Source organism: Mustelus asterias, unplaced genomic scaffold (assembly GCF_964213995.1).
Source record: "Mustelus asterias unplaced genomic scaffold, sMusAst1.hap1.1 HAP1_SCAFFOLD_2471, whole genome shotgun sequence".
Lineage (NCBI taxonomy): Eukaryota > Metazoa > Chordata > Chondrichthyes > Carcharhiniformes > Triakidae > Mustelus > Mustelus asterias.
In genome coordinates, this window is record NW_027592416.1 from 23,638 (window position 1) to 48,040 (window position 24,403).

A 24,403-nucleotide genomic window follows, 5' to 3' on the forward strand; every position below is an offset into this window, starting at 1 on the left:
CTTTGAATGTGTGACTGTGGCTTTATCCATTAAATGAGACTGTATCTTACCCGGACCCGGATAGGACCAACCCTGCTCAGCTACTCGCTCACTCACAATGCACTCAATCTGTACACCCAGACTAGTCCATGGGACACATCACCCTGGGAAAACCAGCCAGGGGGCAATGGGGAGTCACTGACCACACCCTAACTCTCACAACCCCCCAAAACACAGTAGCAACAGCAGTTGGCCATTACCTCTCTAGTTTCTTCTCTATTCAGTACGATTGTGACTGTTCTTTCATCTCGAAACTCAGAACTTTCCCTTCCAATCACCATCTTCAATTCTCCTCAAGCACAGCGGGGCCGGAGCCCTCGGCCTGCGCGGGGCCGGGGCCCTCGGCCTGCGCGGGGCCGGGGCCCTCGGCCTGCGCGGGGCCGGGGCCCTCGGCCTGCGCGGGGCCGGGGCCCTCGGCCTGCGCGGGGCCGGGGCCCTCGGCCTGCGCGGGGCCGGGGCCCTCGGCCTGCGCGGGGCCGGGGCCCTCGGCCTGCGCGGGGCCGGGGCCCTCGGCCTGCGCGGGGCCGGGGCCCTCGGCCTGCGCGGGGCCGGGGCCCTCGGCCGGCGCGGTCTTCACAACTCTCGCTGTGAAGAACATCTTCCTCATCTCGGTCTGAATCCCCCCCCCCAATTTCCTGACGCAATCTCCCTCGTTCTAGACTCCAGCTGGGGAGGGGGAGAAGGAGAAGCACCTTCTCAAACTCCACTCTGTTAAACCCAGCCCGCTGCGAATCTTATATGTTTCAATAGGACCACCTCTCATTCTCCTCCTGGGTCACCCCCAGCACATCAGGAAAGGGGTGGGTCACCTCCCCCGGGTCACCCCTGCACAGCGGGGTGGAGATGAAAAGTTCCACTGATGTAGAATCGAGCTGTTTGTGGAGCAGGTGAAGGTAGCCATTCGAGATGCCATGTTTAACTATTGACAATATCCCATCCCTGAGATAGCGAGTGTGCCTTGGATACAACCTCAAATATTGTGTAAGATTTCCGTCCCGGTGCCTCCTTGCGCTCTGCCTGTTTTCCTTCCAATAATCGAAATGGTCAGTGATCCCTGGTGATCTGAGGGTGTGGTGAATCAGTCTGTTGTATTTGTGTGTAACTATATTTACTTCAATGATGCAGGTAACCTCAATTATTAAATATAAAGTGCCTTTCAGGCCTTGCTAATGATCTCCAACCTGACATTCTCACAGTGCTCACTTCAAAGGCAATTGTCTCTTTCTGCTCTTAGCGACACCCTTTGTCAAACCTTAACCACCACCTTTCGTCAGCCTGGAGAGGAGTAAAAACAGCTGCAGAGAGCTTGGGGGAGGGGGAGAGCTTAAGAGTGAGGGATGCAGGATCATGGAATGAGGGCGAGAACCGGGGTGCAGATTGAGGTGAGATGGGATGGACAGCAGGGTGAGTGGAGCAAGGGTGTGGAATGAGGAATGTGTGAGGGTGGTGGGGTGAGGAGAGGGGGCAAGAGTGGCGGTGCAGAGTGAGGAGGGATGGGGGCATGGAATAAGGAGGTGAGAAGGGGTGAGAGGGTAGGCGCATGGAAGGGGGCAGGTGCAGGGGTGCGGATTGAGGGAAAGGGAGCAGGAGCATAGGGTCAGTGGTGAGAGCAGGAGTGAGGGGCACAGTGGTGATGGAGCGGTGGGGTGGGTGTAGGGGGTGTGAGCAAAAGGAGCAAGAGCAGAAGCAAAGGGAGGACAAAGGTGCAGTGGGAGCGGAGGGACGGGGATGGGATGGCAATACTTCCTGAGATGGAGCATTTGAGCTATAAGGAGAGATCATGTCACCTCTAATTTTTCTCTGTTCCAAGGAAAACAGCTCCAACCTCCACCACACAGCCAACCTTTGTGTCATCTGCAAATTTCCCAATTGTGGCCCCCACATTCAAGTCCAAATCATTAATATATAACGCATACTGCAAGGGTCCCAACACAGCCCTGTGGAGCATCACCTGTAACAGCTTTCCATTCGCAAGGACATCCATCGGCCATTACCCTTTGTTTCCTGTTACCAAGCCAACTTTTTATCCAATTTGCCACATTACCCTGTATCCCATAGGCTTTTACTTTTTGACCAATCTGCCTGTGGGACCTTGTTAAACACCTTGCTAAAATCCATGTAGACAACATCCGCTGCACTACCCTCATCGATCCTCCTTGTCACTTCCTCAAAGAATTCAAGCAAGTTTGTAAGGCATGACCTTTCCTTAACAAAGCCATGCTGACCATTCCCGATTAGTCCATGTCTTTCTACGTGACAGTTTATCTTGCCTCTCAGGATTGATTCCAACAATTTGCCCACCACTGAAGTAAGACTAACTGGCATATAATTGTTCGGCATTTTCTTTGTACCCCTTTGTGCCCCCCTCCCCCATATCACTTTAGACCCAAGAGCTAATTTCTTCATTTTGGCCTCAACTACTTTCTGTGGTAGTGAATTCCACACATTCACCACTCTCTAGGTGAAGACATTTCCCCTCACCTCAGTTCTAAAAGGTTTACCCCTTATCCTCAAACTATGATCCCTAGTACTGGGATCATAGTCCCCCACCATTGGGAACATTCTTTCTGAAGGATAGTCAGCATGACTTTAAGGTCATGCCTTGCAAATTTGATTGAATTCTTTGAGGAAGTGACCAAGAGGATCAATGAGGGTAATGCAGTGGATGTTGTCTACATGGATTTTAGCAAGGTGTTTGACAAGGTCCCACATGGCAGGCTGAATAACTCTGCTGGAATTTTATAAGTTTCTAGGAGATCCCCTCTCACTTCTAAACTCCAGTGAATACAGTCCTAACTTAGTCTCTCCTCACATAACAGACCTGCTAATCAGCCAGGTAAATAGAGTCAGAGGTTTACAGCATGGGAACAGGCCCTTCGGCCCAACTTGTCCATGCCGCCCTTATTTTTTTTTAAACCCCGAAGCTAATCCCAATTGCCCGCATTTGGCCCATATCCCTCTGTACCCATGTAACTATCTAAATGCTTTTTGAAAGATAAAATTGTACCCGCCTCTACTACTACTTCTGGCAGCTTGTTCCAGACACTCACCACCCTCTGTGTGAAAAAATTGCCCCTCTGGACACTTTTGTATCTCTCCCCTCACCTTAAATCTATGCCCTCTAGTTTTAGACTCCCCTACTTTTGGGAAAAGATATTGACTATCTACCTTGTCCATGCCCCCTCATTATTTTATAGACCTCTATGAGGTCACCCCTCAGCCTCCTACGCTCCAGAGAAAAAAGTCCCAGTCTATTCAGCCTCTCCTTATAACTCAATCCATCAAGTCCCGGTAGCATCCTAGTAAATCTTTTCTGCACTCTTTCTAGTTTAATAATATCCTTTCTATAATAGGGTGACCAGAACTGTACACAGTATTCCAAGTGTGGCCTTACCAATGTCTTGTACAACTTCAACAAGACGTCCCAACTCCTGTATTCAATATTCTGACCGATGAAGCCAAGCATGCCGAATGCCTTCTTCACCACTCTGTCCACCTGTGACTCCACTTTCAAGGAGCTATGAACATGTACCCCGAGATCTCTTTGTTCTGTAACTCTCCCCAATGCCCTACCATTAACTGAGTAAGTCTTGCCCAGGTTCAATCTACCAAAATGCATTGCCTCGCATTTATCTAAATTAAACTCCATCTGCCATTCGTCAGCCCACTGGCCCAATTGATCAAGATCCCGCTGCAATTGGAGATAACCTTCCTCACTGTCCACCATGCCCATACCAATCTTGGTGTCATCTGCAAACTTACTAACCATGCCCCCTATATTCTCATCCAAATCATTAATATAAATGACAAATAACAGTGGGCCCAGCACTGATCCCTGAGGCACACCGCTGGTCACAGGCCTCCAGTTTGAAAAACAACTCTCTACAACCACCCTTTGGCTTCTGTCAACAAGCCAATTTTGTATCCATTTAGATACCTCACCCTGGATCCTGTGAGATTTTAACTTTATGCAACAACCTACCATGCAGTACCTTGCCAAAGGCCTTGCTAAAGTCCATGTAGACAACATCAACTGCACTGCCCTCATCTACCTTCTTGGTTACCCCTTCAAAAAACTCAATTAAATTTGTGAGACATGATTTTCCACTCACAAAGCCATGCTGACTGTCCCTAATCAGTCCTTGCATCTCTAAATGCCTGTAAATCCTGTCTCTCAAAATACCTTCCAACAATTTACCCACCACAGATGTGAGGCTTATTGGCTTGTAGTTTCCAGGCTTTTCCCTGCAGCCCTTTTTAAACAAAAGCACAACATTTGCCACTCTCCAATCTTCAGGCACCTATCAATGATCCAAATATCTCGGCTAGGAGACCCGCAATTTCCTCCCTAGCCTCCCACAACGTCCTGGGATATACCTCATCAGGTCCCGCAGATTTATCTACCTTGATGCGCTTTGAGACTTCCAGCACCACCACCACTTCTCAAGACATCACTATTTAATTCCCCAAGTTCCCTCACATCCATGCTTTTCTCAACAGTAAATACTGATGAGAAATATTCATTTAGGATCTCACCCATCTCTTGTGGATCCGCACATAGATGACCTTGTTGATCCTTAAGATGCCCTACTCTCTCCCTTGTTACTCTTTTGCCCTTTATGTATTTGTAGAAGCTCTTTGGATTCTCCTTTGCCTTATCTGCCAAAACAATTTTGTGTCCCCTTTTTGCCCTCCTGATTTCTCTCTTAACTCTACTGCTACACCCCCTATACTCTTCAAGAGATTCACTTGATCCCAGCTGCCTATGCATGTCATGTGCCTCTTTCTTCTTGACCACGGCCTCAATATCCCGAGTCATCGAGGGTTCCCGACTTCTGCCAGCCTTGCCAGAAATCTTTGCTGTTCTCCCTCTATAGCTAGGACAGCCTTCCTCAGATGCAGTCAACAGTTATTAAAATCTAGGATTAATTATTCTGGGCCTATTTAAGGTATTTAGCTATTCTAATATTGGAATCATTTTAAAGAAAGTTTCAAGTCTCACCTCACAGATGCTGAAAATACTAGGAAGGAAAAACTGGAGCTAAAATGATCTCTCAGAAGAATAGTTTAGCTTTAAATTGTAATCTGTAAAATAAATAAGATTAGAACTTTGTTTGATATCAAATAATTGAATCTTTTAGTTTTTATTCCTGGTCCGTGGTTTGGAGAATGGCACTGTAGGTAGAAATATTGAATGAAATGGTTTAGAACTTTTCATTCCCAGGATGCGTTAAGGTTTGGTTCAGTTTTACTTACTACACTCCTTATACACTTATACTCTGTGGCCAAATTCCACTCCAACTCCATTTTCAAGTTTGCTGATACCACCACTGTAGTGGTTCGGATCTAAAACAAAGATGAGACGTAGTACAGGAAAGATATAGAGAATCCGGTGAACTGGGGCGACGACAATAATCTCTCCCTCAATGAGGTAGCCTTTGATTTCTGGAAGCGTAATGGAGGACACGTCCATGTCCACATCAACGGGAATTCGTGGAAATGACTGAGAGCTTCATGTTTCTAGGTGTCCAGATCACCAACAACCTGTCCTGGTCCCTCCATGCCGACGCTATAGTTAAGAAAGCCCACTAATGCCTCTACTTTCTCAGGAAGCTAAGGAAATTCAGCATGTCAGCTATGTCTCTCACCAGTTTTTACAGATGCACCATAGAAAGCATCCTTTCCAGATGTATCACAGCTTGGTATGGCTCCTGCTCTGCCCAAGATCACAAGGAACTACAAAGAGTATGAATGTAGCCCAGTCCATCACGCAAACCAGCCTCCCATACATTGACTCCGTCTACACTTCCCGCTGCCTCGGAAAAGCAGCCAGCATAATTAAGGACCCCACGCACCCTGGACATTCTCTCTCCCACCTTCTTTCGTTGGGAAAAATGTACAAAGTCTGATGTCACTACAACCGACTCGAAAACAGCTTCTTCCCTGCTGCTATCAGACTTTTGGATGGACCAACCTTATATTAAGTTGATCTTTCTCTACACCCTAGCTATGACTGTAACACTGTATTCTGCACTCTCTCCTTTCCTTCTCCCCTATGTACTCTATGAATGGCATGCTTTATATAGCGCGTAACAAACTATATTTCACTGTATACTGATACATGTGAAAATAATTAATCAAATTTAGTTGACTTTAATTTAATTATTTGCTTAAACTGCAGGATGTATAACTTGAGTACTTTCATGTTCACATTGGGAAACAGTTAAGGAAGACAGTTTAGAGATATGGGGAGAGACAATAGGACAAGATGGTAGCAATTTGGCATTGTTTTGTGCGGGAAAAAATCCTTTCTATGGGCTTCTTTACACTAACACTTGCCATAATTAACCCTAAGTGAGAGTGTTTTGTGAGAAGCAGTTTTGTGACAGCTGAAGGAGCAATCAGTCTCACTGTTGGCACCATAACTGTGCCACTTCACCTTAGTGATAAGTAGCACTGCATGTGTACATCACAGGAAACACATTGATACAAGCTGCTGTCTTTACCAAGCCCAGCGAGGGCTCTGAATCTTAGGATAGCTGCTCAATGGTGGGATCTATCTCACCTGCAGGATTGAATATTTTCCTTTTTGGAAATTGGATCTATTTTACACTCAGGATGACATCCATTACACTCAATGCAATCTACTTCAATCCTGTGGAACCGAGTTCAAAGATGTGCGGGTTCGGTTGATTGGCCAAGCAAAATTGACCCTAGTATCAGGGGATTAATAGGGTAAATATGAGGGATTACAGCAGTGGTTCCCAAACTTTCTTCACTGGGCCGCACTTTCGGAATAAAAATTTGTTCGTGCTAAGAAATACATTCAAAAACAAAAACAAACAACTCCTAGCAGTGCTTGATTCATAACATAGAACACAACTACTTTATAATATGATCATGGGACATCCAGAAAGTATAAAACAATCACTTTGGAAAAATATCTAATCCATGTTTAAATGTTTCTTTGATTGTCCTTGAATCTTCCCGCCACACTTGCCATCCTCTCTCGCCGCACCAGTGTGGCACGCCGCACCCTTTGGGAACCACTGGATTACAGGAATAGGGCCTGGGTGGGATTGTGGTCGGTGTAGACTTGATAGGCCGAATGGCCTCCTTCTGCACTATAGGGATTCCATGACTCCCCAGAGGTGCAATCTACAGACCCTGGAAATGGGATTTCTCTCACTCTTAGATTAGCAAGAAGTTTAACAACACCAGGTTAAAGTCCAACAGGTTTATTTGGTAGCAAAAGCCACACAAGCTTTCGGAGCTCGAAGCCCCTTCTTCAGAAGAACTTTAACCTGGTGTTGTTAAACTTCTTACTGTGTTTACCCCAGTCCAACGCCGGCATCTCCACATCTTAGATTAGCAACAGCTGCCCTGAGAAATAGATCTTCCTCATTTTGCAAGGTAGAAACTTAATCCTGCTATGGGGATCTGCTGACTTCGGAATGGAGCTTCCTCCATTGATAGTGATCTACTGACATTTGGGAATGGGTCCGCTCCCTATGGAGATCTACTGACATTTAGGAACGGATCCTTTCCCTATGGGGATCTACTGACATTGTGAATGGATCCTCTCCCTACAGGGGTCTGCTAACATTGGGAATGGATCCTCTCTATGGAGAGCTACTGACATTTGGGAATGGATCCTCTCCCTAATGGGATCTGCTGACATTGAGAAAGGATCACCTCCCCAGCGAAACGTGCATCGCTTTCTATCTGTGATTGGCTGCGGCGCTCCGTATATCTGATTGGCTGCGGCGTTCTCTGTATCTGATTGGCCGAGGGGCTCCCTGTCTCTGATTGGCTGGGTAGCTCTGTGTCTCTGATTGGTCGGGGGGGGGGGTTCCCTGTCTCTGATTAGCCGGTGGGGCTCCCTGTCTCTGATTGGCTGGGTAGCTCTGTGTCTCTGATTGGTCGGGGGGGGGGGTTCCCTGTCTCTGATTAGCCGGTGGGGCTCCCTGTCTCTGATTGGCTGGGCAACTCTTTGTCTCTGATTGGTCGGGGGGTTCCCTGTCTTTGATTGGCGGGGGGTTCCCTGTCTCTGATTGGCCGGGGTCTCTGCGTGTAATGAAGGGCGGGGCCGCGGCTGCGCAGTGCGCGCGGGGAAGATGGCGGAGAGCGAGTGGGATACAGTGACGGTGCTGAGGAAGAAAGGGCCGAGCGCGGCGCAGGCCAAAAGCAAACAGGTACCGGGGGCAGAGAGAGAGAGAGCCGGGGAGCGGGAGGCCGGGGACAGGGAGCTGGGGCAGGCCTGGGATCCCCGGGGGACAGGGACAGCAGAGCCGCCGCTCCTCCCCCCGGCCACTGAGGCCAATGATTGAACAATCCCTGCAGCACGAGGCCATTCGGCCCATTGAGGCTGCACTGACTCTGACAGAGTGTCTTCCCCAGGCCCCCTCCCCCGCCCTCTCTCTCATCCTCGTAATCCCACAGATTCACCATGGCCAATCCACCCTAACCCGCCCAGCTTTCACACTGTGGGAGGAAACTGGAGCACCCGGAGGAAACCCACGCAGACACGGGGAGAACGTGCAGACCCCACACACACAGTGACCCGAGCCAGGAATCGAACCCGGGTCCCTGGCACTGTCAGGCAGCAGTGCTAACCACTGGCCATCACTCCCGAAGTTCCAGTTCCAGATTGTTTTTCAGACACAGAGAGAGCCCAGTGTCGACGTGCAGCTGTCTGTGTCCCTCGGGATTCTCTCTGATCCCAGTGGGAGGGAAACACATGTTTTTCATTCTTGTGGCCTGAATAAACAGCAAGCTTATCACCTGTACTGTTGGCGTGAATGAGAGGGAGGAAAATACTTCCCACTTGAGCCAGCCTATGCTGATATCAAACACTCCCAAGACAGGTACAGCACTGGGTTAGATACAGAGTAAAGCTCCTCTACACTGTCCCCCCATCAAACACTCGCAGGACAGGTGCAGCACAGAGTTAAATCCAGAGTAAATGCTGGCACAACAAAGTGCCTCCATGCATAATGACTTCTGCATTGTAACAGATGTCCAGATACAACACCAGTCTTTCAGTGTCCACTCTGTTAGAAGTAGCTTTGTTTGGTGAGCCCATGCTCAATGGGAGCTGAATGATGGTGTCTACGGGCTTTCTACCATTGAATATTGACTGTATAAATTGTGCCTTCACTGATTGTATCTCATGCTCTCATTTGTACCTTAGTCACTGTCGAGGACAACTGAATACTTCCTGGAGCTGAAATCTTCATCTATTGCAGCAGCCTATGCACTCGTACACCTTAACAGTGTACTGTACGATAATGATAGACCTGTACCAACAATATTCCAGTGTTATACAGTGACAGATCCGCCCCCAGCAGTACTGTACCCGTATTATACAGTGACAGACCCGTCCCCACCAGTACTGTACCCCAGTGTTATACAGCGACAGACCATCCCCACTAATACTCTACCCCAGTGTTATACAGCGACAGACTCGTCCCCACCAGTACTGAACCCCATTGTTATACAGTGAGAGACCCATCCCCACCAGTATTGTACCCCAGTGTTATGCAGTAACAGACTCGTCCCTACCAGTACTGTACCCCAGTGTTATAGAGTGACAGACCAAACCCCACCAATGCAGTACCACAGTGCCATACAGTGACAGACCCATCTCCATCTCTACTATCCTGTAGTGTTATGCAGTAAGAAGTCTCACAATACCAGGTTAAAGTCCAACAGGTTTATTTGGTAGCACAAGTCACAAGCTTTTGGAGCACTGCCCCTTCGTCAGGTGCGTGGGAGTTGTGTTCACAAACAGGGCAGAAATAGACACAAACTCAATTTCAAGATAATGGTTGGAATGCGAGTCTTTACAGGTAATCAAGTTTTAAAGGTACAGGCAATGTGGGTGGAGAGAGCGTTAAGCACAGGTTAAAGAGATGTGTATTGTCTCCAGCCAGGACAGTTAGTGAGATTTTGCAAGCCCAGGCAAGTCGTGGGGGTTACAGATAGTGTGACACGAACCCAAGATCCCGGTTGAGGCCGTCCTCGTTTGTGCGGAACTTGGCTATCAGTTTCTGCTCAGCAATTCTGCGTTTTCGTGTGTCATGACTCACGACAGCCCCGAACGTCACCCAAGCACAATGCAATGCCATCCGCACTCTCAAGACCAACCGCAACATTGTCATCAAAGCAGCAGACAAAGTAGGGCCACCGTCATACTGAACAGAATGGATTACTGCAAAGAAATGTACCGACAACTGAACAACAAGGAACACTACAGACAGTTACCCGCAAATCCGACCAAAGAACACACCCGTCAACTCAACACTCTGATCAAGACCTTTGATCCGGACCTTCAGAGCAACCTCCGTGCTCTCATCCCACATACTCCCCGCGTTGGAGACCCCTACTGCCTCCCGAAGATGCACAAGGCCAACACACCCGGCCGTCCCATCGTATCAGGCAATGGGACCCTGTGTGAGAACCTCTCCCGCTACGTTGAGGGCATCCTGAAACCCATTGTACAAAGAAGCTTCTGTCGCAACATTACGGACTTCCTACAGAAACTCAGCACACATGGAGCAGTTGAACCAAGAGCACTCCTCGTCACAATGGATGTCTTGGCACTCTACACCAGCATCCCCCACGACAATGGCATTGCTGCAACTGCCTCAGTACTCAATGCCGACAACTGCCAATCTCCAGATGCAATTTTACAACTCATCCGCTTCATCCTGGACCACAACGTCTTCACCTTCAACAACCGGTTCTTCATCCAGACACACGGAACAGCCATGGGAACCAAATTCGCACCTCAATATGCCAACATCTTCATGCACAGGTTCGAACAAGATCTCTTCACCGCACAGGACTTTCAACCGATGCTATAGATACATTGATAACATTTTCTTCCTTTGGACTCATGGCGAACATTCACTGAAACAATTATATGATGACATCAGCAAGTTCCATCCCACCATCAGGCTCACCATGGACTACTCTCCAGAATCGGTTGCATTCTCGGACCCGCGGATCTCCATCAAGGACGGTCACCTCCCCACTTCACTGTACCGCAAGCCCACAGATAACCTCACGATGCTCCACTTCTCCAGCTACCACCTTAAACATGTTGAAGAAGCCATCCCCTATGGACAAGCCTCCATATTTACAGGATCTGCTCAGATGAGGAGGATCCCAACAGACATCTCCAGACACTGAAAGATGCCCTCATAAGAACACGATATGGCGCTCGACTCGTCGATCGGCAGTTCCAACGCGCCACAGCGAAAAACCGCACCGACCTCCTCAGAAGACAAACACGGGACACGGCGGACAGAGTACCCTTCGTCGTCCAGTACTTCCCCGGAATGGAGAAGCTACAACATCTTCTCCAGGGCCTTCAACATGTCATCGATGAAGACAAACATCTCGCCAAGGCCGTCCCCACACCCCCACTTCTTGCCTTCAAACAACTGCCCAACCTCAAACAGACCATTGTCCGCAGCAAACTACCAGCCTTCAGGAGAACAGTGATCACGACACCACACAACCCTGCCACAGCAACCTCTGCAAGACGTGCCGGATCATCGACACGGATGCCATCATCTCACGTGAGAACGCCATCCACCAGGTACACAGTACATACTCTTGCAACTCGGCCAACATTGTCTAGAATGTTCTCTTTCTGTTGGGGACCACTTCAGCAGTCACGAGCATTCAGCCTCTGATCTTCGGGTAAGCGTTCTCCAAGGCGGCCTTCACGACACGACAACGCAGAATCACTGAGCAGAAACTGATAGCCAAGTTCCGCACACATGAGGACGGCCTCAACCAGGATCTTGGGTTCATGTCACACTATCTGTAACCCTCACGACTTGCCTGGGCTTGCAAAATCTCACTAACTGCCCTGGCTGGAGGCCATACACACCTCTTTAACCTGTGCTTAACCTTCTCTCCACTCACATTGTCTGTACCTTTAAGACATGATTTCCTGTAAAGACTCGCATTCCAACCATTCTCTTGTAAATTGGGTTTGTCTACATATGCCCTGTTTGTGAACACAACTCCCACTCACCTGATAAAAAGGCAGTGCTCCCAAAGCTTGTGGCTTGTGCTATCAAATAAACCTGTTGGACTTTAACCCGGTGTTGTGAGACTTCTTACTGTGCTTACCCAGTCCAACGCCGGCATCTCCACATCGTGTTATACAGTGACAGACCCGTCCCCACCAGTACTGTATCCCAGCGTTATACTATGACCTGTCCCCACCAGTACTGTACCCCAGTGTTACACAGTGACAGACTCATCCCCACTGGTACTATGACCCAGTGTTATACAGTGACAGACCCACCAGTACTGTACTCCAGTGTTATACAGTGATAGACATGTCCCTACCAGTACTGTACCCCAGTGTTACACAATGACAGACCTGTCCCCACCAGTACTGTCACCCAGTGTTATACAGTTATTGCGTACAGTTCTGGTTGCCGCATTATAGGAAGGATGTGGAAGCATTGGAAAGGGTGCAGAGGAGATTTATTAGGATGTTGCCTGGCATGGTGGGAAGGTCTCATGAGGAAAGGCTGAGGGACTTGAGGTTGTTTTTGTTAGAAGAAGGTGAAGAGGTGACTTAATAGAGGCACACAAGATGATCAGAGGATTAGATAGGGTGGATAGTGAGAGCCTTTTTCCTCAGATGGTGATAGCTAGCACGAGAGGATATAACTTTATATTGAGGGGTGATAGATATAGGACAGATGTCAGAGGTTCTTCACTCAGAGAGTAGTAAGGGCGTGGAATGCCCTGCCTGCAACAGCAGTGGACTCGCCAACATTAAGGGCATTTAAATGGCCATTGGATAAACATATGGATGATATTGGAATAGTGTAGGTTAGATGGGCTTTAGATTGGTTTCACTGGTCGGTGCAACATCGAGGGCCGAAGGGCCTGTACTGTGCTGTAATGTTCTATGTGACAGACCTGTACCCCAGTGTTATACAGTGACAGACCTGTCCCCACCAGTACTGTACCCCAGTGTTACACAGTGACAGACCAAACCCCACTAATACAGTACCACAGTGCTATACAGTGACAGACCCGTCTCCATCTCTACTATCCTGTAGTGTTATACAGTGACAGACCTGTCCCCACCAGTACTGTCACCCAGTGTTATACAGTGACAGACCCATCCCCACCGGTACTGTACCCCAGTGTTGCACATTGACAGACCAAACCCCACCAATACTGTACCACAGTGACAGACCCGTCTCCATCTAGGGTTGTTAAGAAGGCGTACGGTGTGTTAGCTTTTATTGGTAGAGGGATTGAGTTTCGGAGCCAGGAGGTCATGCTGCAACTGTACAAAACTCTGGTGCGGCCGCATTTGGAGTATTGTGTACAGTTCTGGTCGCCGCATTATAGGAAAGATGTGGAAGTGTTGGAAAGGGTGCAGAGGAGATTTACCAGGATGTTGCCTGGTATGGTGGGAAAATCATATGAGGAAAGGCTGAGGTACTTGAGGTTGTTTTCGTTAGAGAGAAGAAGGTTAAGAGGTGACTTAATAGAGGCATACAAGATGATCAGAGGATTAGATAGGGTGGATAGTGAGAACCTTTTTCCTCGGATGGTGATGGCTAGCACGAGGGGACATAGCTTTAAATTGAGGGGTGATAGATATAGGACAGATGTTAGAGGTAGGTTCTTTACTCAGAGAGTAGTAAGGGCGTGGAATGCCCTGCCTGCAGCAGTGGTGGACTCGTCAACATTAAGAGCATTCAAATGGTTATTGGATAAACATATAGAACAGTACAGCACAGAACAGACCCTTCGGCCCACGATGTTGTGCCGAGCTTTATCTGAAACCAAGATCAAGCTATCCCACTCCCTATCATCCTGGTGTGCTCCATGTGCCTATCCAATAACCGCTTAAATGTTCCTAAAGTGTCTGACTCCACTGTCACTGCAGGCAGTCCATTCCACACCCCAACCACTCTCTGATCAAAGAACCTACCTTGGACATCCTTCCTATATCTCCCACCATGAACCCTATAGTTATGCCCCCTTGTAATAGCTCCATCCACCCGAGGAAATAGTCTTTGAATGTTCACTCCATCTATCCCCTTCATCATTTTATAAACCTCTATTAAGTCTCCCCTCAACCTCCTCCGCTCCAGAGAACAGCCCTAGCTCCCTCAACCTTTCCTCATAAGACCTTATTTAATCGATAATTTAGTATATAGATTGAAGATTCCAAATTTAATCTCCTGCCTTTAAGTGCTGAAAATCATCAGCATGACTGGAGCATTGAAGAAGAGAGAAACAGAGTTCATGTTTCGAATTGAATGGATGATATTGGAATAGTGTAGATTAGAGGGGCTTTAGATTGGTTCCACTGGCCGGCGCAACCTCAAGGGCCAAAGGGCCTGTACTGCGCTGTTATGTTCTATCTCTACTATCCTGTAGTGTTATACAGTGACGGATCCATCCCCACCAGTGCTGTACCCCAGTGTTATACAGTGACGGATCCATCCCCACCAGTACTGTACCCATTGTTATTCAGTGACGGACCTGTCCCCACCAGTATTGTACCCCAATGTTATGCAGTGACAGACCTGTCCCCACCAGCACTGTATCCCAGTATTCTACAGTGACAGACCAGTCGCCACCAGTACTATACTCCAGTGTTATGCAGCGACAGACCTGTCCCCACTGGTACTGTACCCCAGGGTTATACAGTGAACAGATCAGTCCTCACCAGTACTGTGCCCCAGTGTTATGCAGCGACAGACCCGTCCCCACCGGTACTGTGTCCCAGTTTTATACAGAGACGGACCTGTACACACCAGTACTTTTTATTGTTTCTGAACTTAGAGAGGTTGGAGAAAGGTTTTACTAGAATAGTTCCAGGAGTGAGGGACTTGTTGAAGGACTGAGAAGCTAGGTGTGTTCTTGGGAGTAGGGAAGGGTCAGGGTAGATTTGACACAGGAATTCAAAATCATGAGGGATTTGGACAGAGAGAGACACTGTTCCATTGGTGGAAGGCTTGAGAATCAGAGGGCACAGATCCATGGTGATTAGTAACAGCACTAAAGATGACATGTAGAAACCATGTGGCTGTGATTGGGATTGAACGACCTGAAAGTGTACTGGAGGCAGGTTTCATTGTCACTTTCAAAATGGAATAGTTCAATACTGGAAGGGAGAGTGTGGGCTCCGTAATAAACTGGCACTGATTCTACGGGTAGAATGACTGCCTGTGCTGTCACCATGTGCTTCTGACGGAGAACACATTCCTGATTTAACAGTCACTTCTATCTTTTGCCTAAAGGCGCAGTCTCAATTACTTTACAAATGTAGAAGAGAGAAACAGGAGTTGAGGCGTGAAGGGAATGATTGAGAGTTATGTCAGCTGTCTGAATTTGAAGGGCCAGCTGTAGAAGTGTGGTGCGTGGCTTAATAACCACAGTGTAACACAGTCATCTGTATAATCCCAAAATGGATCAGCGGGGGGTCTGGATCCTTTGACAATGACAGGTATACACAGGACTATTGTCATGGCAACACCTTTGACCTGGAGGAAGTGAATAGAGTTAAAGGAAAAGTTTAAAATGTGAGAACAAGTTCAGCCAGGAGAGATGGGGTTTGGCGGGGTTAGATTGGCCCAGTGGCTATTTCAGTAAGAAGTGGGGAATATTAAAGGGCATGGGAAGTGAGATGAGTGAGAATAAACATAGTCAGAGATGCGGCGAGTGGCCTTTTAGTATGCTGTAAGATTCTACGATTCCATGACCTTAAATGTAAACTGTCAGGAGGATAATGTAAAACTTGAAAAGACAAGTTGGTGCAGTGGACAGATAGGTGGCAGATGAAGTTCAATGCAGAAGGTTGAGGTGATGCATTTTGACAGGAAGAACATGGAGAGACAACATAACATAAGGGGGTAAAATTCTAAAAGGGGTGCAGGAGCAGAGGGAGCTGAGCTGGGTGTACCTGTGCATAGATCATTGAAGGTGGCAGGACAGGGGGACGGGGGCAGTTAATAAAGCATACAGTATTCTGGGCTTTATTAATAGGGGCATAGAGTACAGGAGCAAGGAGGTTATGCTGAATGTATACAAGACATGAGTTAGACCTCAGATAGAGTACTGTGTTCAGTTCTGGGTGCCACACTATAGGAAGGATGTGAATGCATTGGAGAGAGTGCAGAAGAGGTTTACAAGAATGGTTCCAGGGATGAGAAACTTCAGTTATGAGGATAAATTGGAGAGGTTGGGATTGTTCTCCTTGGAGAGAAGGCTAAGAGGAGATTTGATGGAGATGTTCAAAATCATGAGGGGGCTGGACAGAGTAGATCGGGAGAAACTGTTCCCACTCCTTAAACGATCAAGAAACTGTTCCCACTCCTTAAACGATCAAGAACGAAAGGGCACAGATTAAGTGATTTGCAAAAGAAGGAAATGTGATGTGAGAAAAATCTCTTTCGCCCAGTTCTCTTTTGGTTCTGGAATGCTCTGCCTGGAAGTGGGACAAAGACCGGTTCAATCGAGGCATTCAAGAGGATATTAGATAATTATTTGAATTGAAACAATGTGCAGCGGTCCGGGGAAAAGGCACTAAGTCATGATGCTCATTTGGAAAACTAGTGCAGACACAATGGATCGAATGGCCTCCTCCTGCGCCGTAATAATTCTGAGATTCTGTAAATTGATTTAACCAATGAAAGGTGTGGCTTTTCCATGTCAGTTTATTTTTATGATGTGGAGATGCCGGCGTTGGACTGGGGTGAACACAGTAAGAAGTCTCACAACACCAGGTTAAAGTCCAACAGGTTTATTTGGTAGCAAATACCCGACGAAGGAGCAGCGCTCCGAAAGCTTATGGTATTTGCTACCAAATAAACCTGTTGGACTTTAACCTGGTGTTGTGAGACTTCTTACTGAGTTTATTTTTAACCAGGAATGAATTCACATTTTGACCTTTCGATTCTCTGTTCCTTCCTAGGCAATCACATCGGCCCAACGTAGAGGAGATGATGTGGAGACTACAAAGAAATGTAAGTATTGTTTTCTGAGCTGCAGCTTACAATCCTGCCGGGAAACTGGCTGCGCAGTTAGAGCTGATGCAGTTTCTCCTTGATCGATGATGTTTTTGCCCCTTCCTGCTCTGTGCTGCTGTATCGAGTCTACATTTCTTCATCTGGGATTCTATCCTCTTGACTGTCATTGAATTTTACAGCACAGAAAAGGGCCCTTCGGCCCTCGTGTCTGTGCTGGCCATCAAGCACCTATCTATTCTAACCCCATTTTCCAGCACTTGGTCTGAAGCCTTGCATGCTTTGGTACTTCAAGTGCTCATCTAAATACTAGCGGCGGCACGGTAGCACAGTGGTTAGCACTGCTGCTTCACAGCTCCAGGGTCCCGGGTTCGATTCCCGGCTCGGGTCACTGTCTGTGTGGAGTTTGCACATTCTCCTCGTGTCTGCATGGGTTTCCTCCGGGTGCTCCGGTTTCCTCCCACAGTCCAAAGATGTGCGGGTTAGGTTGATTGGCCATGCTAAAAATTGCCCCTTAGTGTCCTGAGATGTATAGGTTAGAGGGATTAGTGGGTAAATATGTGGGGGTAGGGCCTGGGTGGGATTGTGGTCGGTGCAGACTCGATGGGCCGAATGGCCTCCTTCTGCACTGTAGGGTTTCTTTCTTTCTTTCTTCTAAACCTTTGGGTTCCTGCCTCTACCGCCCTTTCAGACAGTGAGTTTCAGATTCCCACCATCCTCTGGGTGAAACACTTTTCCTCTAAATCTCCTGCCCCTTATCTTAGATCTATGCTCCTGGTTATTGACCCGTCTATTAAAGAGAAAGCTTCTTCCTGTCTACTCTATCTCCCTCATAATTTTGTGTACCTCAATCAGATCCCCCCTCAGCCTTCACTGCTCAGTGGAAAACAACCCCAGCCAACTAGCCACTCTCTTCATAGCTGAAACGCTCCAGTCCAGGGAACATCCTGATGAATCTCCTTTACACCCTCTGGTGAAATTCTATAGTGTGGCGGCCAAAACTTCACACCGTGATCTAGCTGTGATCTAACCAGTGTTTTATACAGCTCCGTCACAACCTCCCTGCCCTTGTTTTCTGTGCCTCAGCTAATCTGTCTGAGCATAGGACAAACTTTCAGGCGAATACCCTGTGCAACACTTCCTTGTGTTGCACTGTCAGAGGTCTCTGCATTTGGGTGAGGCATTGAACTGGGGCCCTGTCTGGAAACAATGGTTCCCACAGCACGAGTCAAAGAGGAACAGCAGAACAATTGATGGCATCAGGCAGGAACTTTCAAAAGTTAATTGGGGGAGTCTGTGGGAAGGCAAAGGGACGTCTGGTAACTGGCACGCTTTCAAAAGTGTGTTAACCAGGGTTCAGGATAAACACATTCCTCTTAGAATGAAGGGCAAGGCTGGCAGAAGTCGGGAACCCTGGATGACGGGATATTGAGGCTATGGTCAAGAAGAAGAAAGAAGCACATGACATGCATAGGCAGCTGGGATCAAGTGAATCCCTTGAAGAGTATAGAGGGTGTAGGAGTAGAGTTAAGAGAGAAATCAGGAGGGCAAAAAGGGGACACGAGATTGTTTTGGCCGATAAGGCAAAGGAGAATCCAAAGAGCTTCTACAAATACATAAAGGGCAAAAGAGTAACAAGGGAGAGAGTAGGGCCTCTTGAGGATCAACAGGGTCATCTATGTGCGGATCCACAAGAGATGGGTGAGATCCTAAATGAATATTTCTCATCAGTATTTACTGTTGAGAAAAGCATGGATGTTAGGGAACTTGGGGAAATAAATAGTGATGTCTTGAGGGGTGTACATATTACAGAGAAGAAGGTGCTGGAAGTCTTAAAGCGCATCAAGGTAGATAAATCTGCGGGACTTGATGAAGTGTATCCCAGGACATTGTGGGAGGTTAGGGAGGAAATTGCGGGTCCCCTAGCCGAGGTATTTGAATCATCGATAGTCACGGGTGAGGTGCCTGAAGATTGGAGAGTGGCAAATGTTGTGCCTTTGTTTAAGAAGGGCTGCAGGGAAAAGCCAGTGAGCCTCACATCTGTGGTGGGTAAATTGTTGGAAGGTATTTTGAGAGACAGGATCTACAGGCATTTAGAGAGGCAATGACTGATCAGGGACAGTCAGCATGGCTTTGTGAGTGGAAAATCATGTCTCACAAATTTAATTGAGTTTTTTGAAGGGGAAACCAAGAAGGTAGATGAGGGCAGTGCAGTTAATGGTGTCTACATGGACTTTAGCAAGGCCTTTGACAAGGTACCGCATGACAGGTTGTTGCATAATGTTAAATCTCACAGAATCCATGGCGAGGTATCTAAATGGATACAAAATTGGCTTCTTGACAGAAGCCAGAGGATAGTTGTAGAGAGTTGTTTTTCAAACTGGAGACCTGTGACCAGCGGTGTGCCTCAGGGATCAGTGCTGGGTCCACTGTTATTTGTCATTTATATTAATTATTTGGATGAGAATATAGGAGGCATGGTTAGTAAGTTTGCAGATGACACTAAGATTGGTGGCATAGTGGACAGTGAAGAAAGTTATCTCCAATTGCAACGGGATCTTGATCAATTGGGCAAGTGGGCTAATGAATGGCAGATGGAGTTTAATTTGGACAAATGCGAGGTGATACATTTTGATAGATTGAATCAGGGCAGGACTTACTCAGTTAATGGTAGGTCGTTGGGGAGAGTTACAGAACAAAGAGATCTGGAAGTTCATGTTCATAGCTCCTTGAAAGTGGAGTCACAGGTGGACAGAGTTATGAAGAAGGCATTCGGCATGCTTGGTTTCATCGGTCAGAACATTGAATACAGGAGTTGGAATGTCTTGTTGAAGTTGTACAAGACATTGGTAAGGCCACACTTGAAATACAGTGTGCAATTCTGGGCACCCTATGATAGAAAGGATATTATTAAACTAGAAAGAGTGCAGAAAAGATTTACTAGGATGCTACCGGGATTTGATGTATTGAGTTATAAGGGGAGGCTGGATAGACTGGGACTTTTTTCTCTGGAGCGTAGGAGGCTGAGGGGTGATCTTATAGAGGTCTATAAAATAAGATCAGCTAGATAGTCAATATCTTTTCCCAAAGGTAGGGGAGTCTAAAACTAGAGGGCATAGGTTTAAGGTGAGAGGGGAGAGATACAAAAGTGTCCAGAGGGGCAATTTTTTCACACAGAGGGTGGTGAGTGTCTGGAACAAGCTGCCAGAGGTAGTAATAGAGGCGGGTACAATTTTGTCTTTTAAAAAGCATTTAGATAGTTACATGGGTACGATGGGTATAGAGGGATATGGACCAAATGCGGGCAATTGGGATTAGCTTTGGGGTTTTTTTTTAAAAAAAGGGTGGCATGGACAAGTTGAGCTGAAGGGCCTGTTTCCATGCTGTAAACCTCTATGACTCTAATTACCAGCCTCTGGTCATTATCATCTACAAATTTGGAGATAATATATTTAGTTCCCCCTTCCAAGTCATTTTGTGAACAGTTGGGGTCCTAGCACAGATCCCTATGGTACCCCACTAGTCACAGCCTGCCAATCAGAAAAGACCCATTTATGCTGTTTGTCATTTTCATAAATGACCTGGATGAGGAAGTGGAGGGATGGGTTGGTAAGTTTGCTGACGACACCAAGGTAGGTGGTGTTGTGGATAGTTTGGAGGGATGTCAGAAGTTGCAGCAAGACATAGATAGAATGCAAGACTGGGCGGAGAAGTGGCAGATGGACTTCAACCCGGATAAGTGTGTAGTGATCCATTTTGGCAGATCCAATGGGATGAAGCAGCAGTATAATATGAAGGGTACCATTCTTAGCAGTGTAGAGGATCAGAAGGACCTTGGGGTCCGGGTCCATAGGACTCTTAAATCGGCCTCGCAGGTGGAGGATGCGGTCAAGAAGGCGTACGGCGTACTAGCCTTCATTAATCGAGGGATTGAGTTTAGGAGTCGGGAGATAATGCTGCAGCTTTATAGGACCCTGGTTAGACCCCACTTGGAGTACTGCGCGCAGTTCTGGTCACCTCATTACAGGAAAGATGTTGAAGCCATTGAAAGGGTGCAGAGGAGATTTACAAGGATGTTGCCTGGATTGGGGGGCATGCCTTATGAGGATAGGTTGAGGGAGCTTGGTCTCTTCTCCCTGGAGAGACGAAGGATGAGAGGTGACCTGATAGAGGTTTACAAGATGTTGAGAGGTCTGGATAGGGTAGACTCTCAGAGGCTATTTCCAAGGGCTGAAATGGTTGCTACGAGAGGACACAGGTTTAAGGTGCTGGGGGGTAGGTACAGAGGAGATGTCAGGGGTAAGTTTTTCACTCAGAGGGTGGTGGGTGAGTGGAATCGGCTGACGTCGGTGGTGGTGGAGGCAAACTCGTTGGGGTCTTTTAAGAGACTTCTGGATGAGTACATGGGATTTAATGGGATTGAGGGCTATAGATAGGCCTAGAGGTAGGGATATGATCAGCGCAACTTGTGGGCCGAAGGGCCTGTTTGTGCTGTGGCTTTCTATGTTCTATTCCAAATCTTTGCTTTCTATCTCAAGACACTACCTGCAATCCCATGTGCTTATATAGTAGTCTACTATGTGAACAAGAGGATCGTTCAACACTTCCTCCTCACAAATTTTGAACCCTTCTAAAGACGGAATTTTCTCCTCCATCACCATGTCCTGGGTAACATCTACCTCCTTGGTAAAGACGGATGCAAAGTATTCATTTAATACCTCAGCCATGCCCTGTGGCTCCGTGTGTAAATGCCCTTTTAGGTCCCTAATCAGTCCTGCTCCTCCTTTTACTACCATTTTACTATTTCTGTGCTTATAGAAGACTTTGGGATTCCCCTTTATGTCGACTGCCAGTCTTTTCTCATAACCCCTCTTTGTTTCTCTAATGAGCTACTTCCCCTCCCCTCTGAACCTTCTGTATTCCTCTTGGTTCTCAACTATATTTCCTACTGACACCTGTCACAGGCACACTATTTCTTCCTTATCTTAATTTCTATCTCCTTTTTTATCCAAGGAGCTCTGGATTTGTTTGTCTTGCCTTTTCCTTTTGAAGAAATATACTTTGACTGTGCCCGGACTATTTCTGTTTTGAAGGTCGACCATTGTTCAGCTATGGTTTGTTCCGCCAACCTTTTGTCCCATTGAAGTTCGCTCTCCCCCAATTAATCATTTTAATTCTGGATTGCTTGTTTTCCTTTTCTCTCATCATCTTAAACCTTACCATACAATGATCACTGTCTCCTAAATGCTCCCCCGACACTCGATCTACTTGGCCCACCTCATTTCCAAGAACCAGGTCCAACAGTGCATCCTTTCCTGTTTCACTGGACACAGCATTTTGTGCATCTTGGTATTCCTCCCTAATATTTTCTTTTGGTTGCTATACCCCTGCCGAGTTAGTCAACTTCACAAAAATTACGCATTGCTGTTTGTGGAGCTTGCTGAGTACAAATCACCCACCACATTTGAACTGTGACAACACTGGAAGTATTTGATTGTTGTAAAGCAACTTGGGACATTTGGTGGTCATGGAAATTCAAATCAAGCCTTTCTTTTATGTAATTCAGATTTCAACTTTTTAAATAGTCTTGAAATAAATTCCACAAATGGCTGTGAGGTGCCCTGAACTGTGTCTGTGCTTAATAAGCTATTCGCCGGAGATTTGACGGTCAGTAGTTTAATCGTCAAATGTATTCTGGCAGCCATCTTTATAGCTTGTTTGTATTCAATTTTACAAGCATTGACTGAAATTTTATAATATGAATTACCTTTACTGGGCGTGAAAATAATACGGAAAATTGCAAAACAATATGGGACATTAACTCGTGGGGTAAGTGTATAATTGTCAAATGAACAGGGTGTGGGCCTGGGTAAGATGCTCTGTTGGAGAGTCAGTGCAGATTCAATGGGCCAGATAGCTTCCTTGTGCACTGTAGTGACTCTCTGATTGTCAGTATGGACAGCTATAAGGTAGGAAGAACAAGGAGGCATACTGTTTGGGCAAGAGGAAATGGACTAGAGGCACAAAGGGATCTGGAGATTCAGGGTGAATGTTGACTTTGTACCTATCTATTCTGGAATGTTTGGGCAGTGTAAGGTGAGCTTTACCCTATTGGCTAACCCAAATGTAGCGGCTCTGGGAATATTGAAAGGATCATTATAATGTCGAGAGAGCTTCACGCGGTAGCTAACCTGTTGTTTAGTAGCTCAGGGAGTGATGAATGTCCATTAATCTTTTCTAATATCTGAACACTTCACTCCACTTGCTTGAACTGTCCGTATTGAGAAAACACTGAGTGAGGGCTGACTTGTGCTTTGTTTCATGCCCAGGGTCTGCAGGACAAAATAAGCAGCACACAATCACTAAAAACACTGCAAAACTGGACCGGGAAACTGAGGAGCTGCATCACGAGCGAGTGTCACTTACTGTTGGCAAACTGATCCAGCAGGGCCGACAGAATATGGGAATGAATCAAAAGGACCTGGCCACAGTGAGTACACAGCACCACTGACATCACTGATCCCTTTGATCATTTCTCTGTGGAATGAAATCTTTGGGAGGGGGGTGTGGTCAGGGCATATTCCATTCTGTGGGAATCAGGGTGCACTCTGGCTATGAAGAATGGGATGTCTGAGTGTGATTTAGGGGGTTGGTTTTGCATGTTCTACATTGGGGTTGGGACAGGAGACAGAGCTGTCTTTGCACTGGGGTATAACTTCACTTTCACACATGTGAAGCACACCCAACACAGCAAGACTCAAGAGTGCAAGGAGTAGAGCTCTTTCCGATCTAACCTGGTTTCTTTTCTCTTCAGAGAATCAGTGAAAAGCCCCAGGTCATTGCTGATTATGAATGTGGAAAAGCCATTCCCAACAACCAGGTCCTTGGCAAGATTGAAAGAGTTCTCGGTGAGTCAACAGGTGCCTCATCTCCATCGTGCTGCGTGTCTGATAGCTCGAGGGGGTAACTGGGCCACACGTACCAGGAAAGCACCTTCAGCCTCCTGGTAATCAGCTGGTTGGTGGTCTAGCATAGCTGTTCCCCTCTTCTGTTTCTGATCTTGATTTTCCTTAGTTTCCATTCATAACTTCTGTCGTGGTTTCCGTTCGACCACCTGAATGAAGATAATTAAACCAGAGAAAAGGGCCAGCAGCGACCTTGGCATCAGTTTAGTAATCTCTGCAAAGCCTCATCAACATCTGGAACTTGTGTAATGGCTCTGAGAGTCCTCAACATTGATTCCTGACCCCATGAAGTCTCATGGCATCAGGTCAAATATGGGCAAGGAAACCTGCTACTCATTACCAGATCAGCAATCGAGGTTATTGCAGGAA

At 47.0% G+C, this 24,403-nt stretch overlaps 1 protein-coding gene across 1 annotated transcript; it reads left to right on the top strand.

Moving 5' to 3' along the window:
- The first annotated feature begins 7,948 nt into the window (after positions 1-7,948).
- On the top strand, positions 7,949-24,082 carry edf1 (endothelial differentiation-related factor 1). Its single transcript, XM_078207574.1, has 4 exons — positions 7,949-8,234; positions 17,018-17,069; positions 23,399-23,559; positions 23,884-24,082. The coding sequence occupies exons 1-4, from the start codon at positions 8,157-8,159 to the stop codon at positions 24,034-24,036; spliced, it is 444 nt and encodes a 147-aa protein (XP_078063700.1). The 5' UTR covers positions 7,949-8,156; the 3' UTR covers positions 24,037-24,082.
- The last annotated feature ends 321 nt before the right edge of the window (positions 24,083-24,403 follow it).

Bases quoted from the DNA above. Each gene is read 5' to 3' on its own strand.
- edf1 (XM_078207574.1), top strand. From the start codon at position 8,157: ATGGCGGAGAGCGAGTGGGATACAGTGACGGTGCTGAGGAAGAAAGGG. The intron at 8,235-17,017 runs GTACCGGGGGCA...GTTCCTTCCTAG, and splicing joins CGCAGGCCAAAAGCAAACAG to GCAATCACATCGGCCCAACG. The intron at 17,070-23,398 runs GTAAGTATTGTT...TTTCATGCCCAG, and splicing joins TGTGGAGACTACAAAGAAAT to GGTCTGCAGGACAAAATAAG.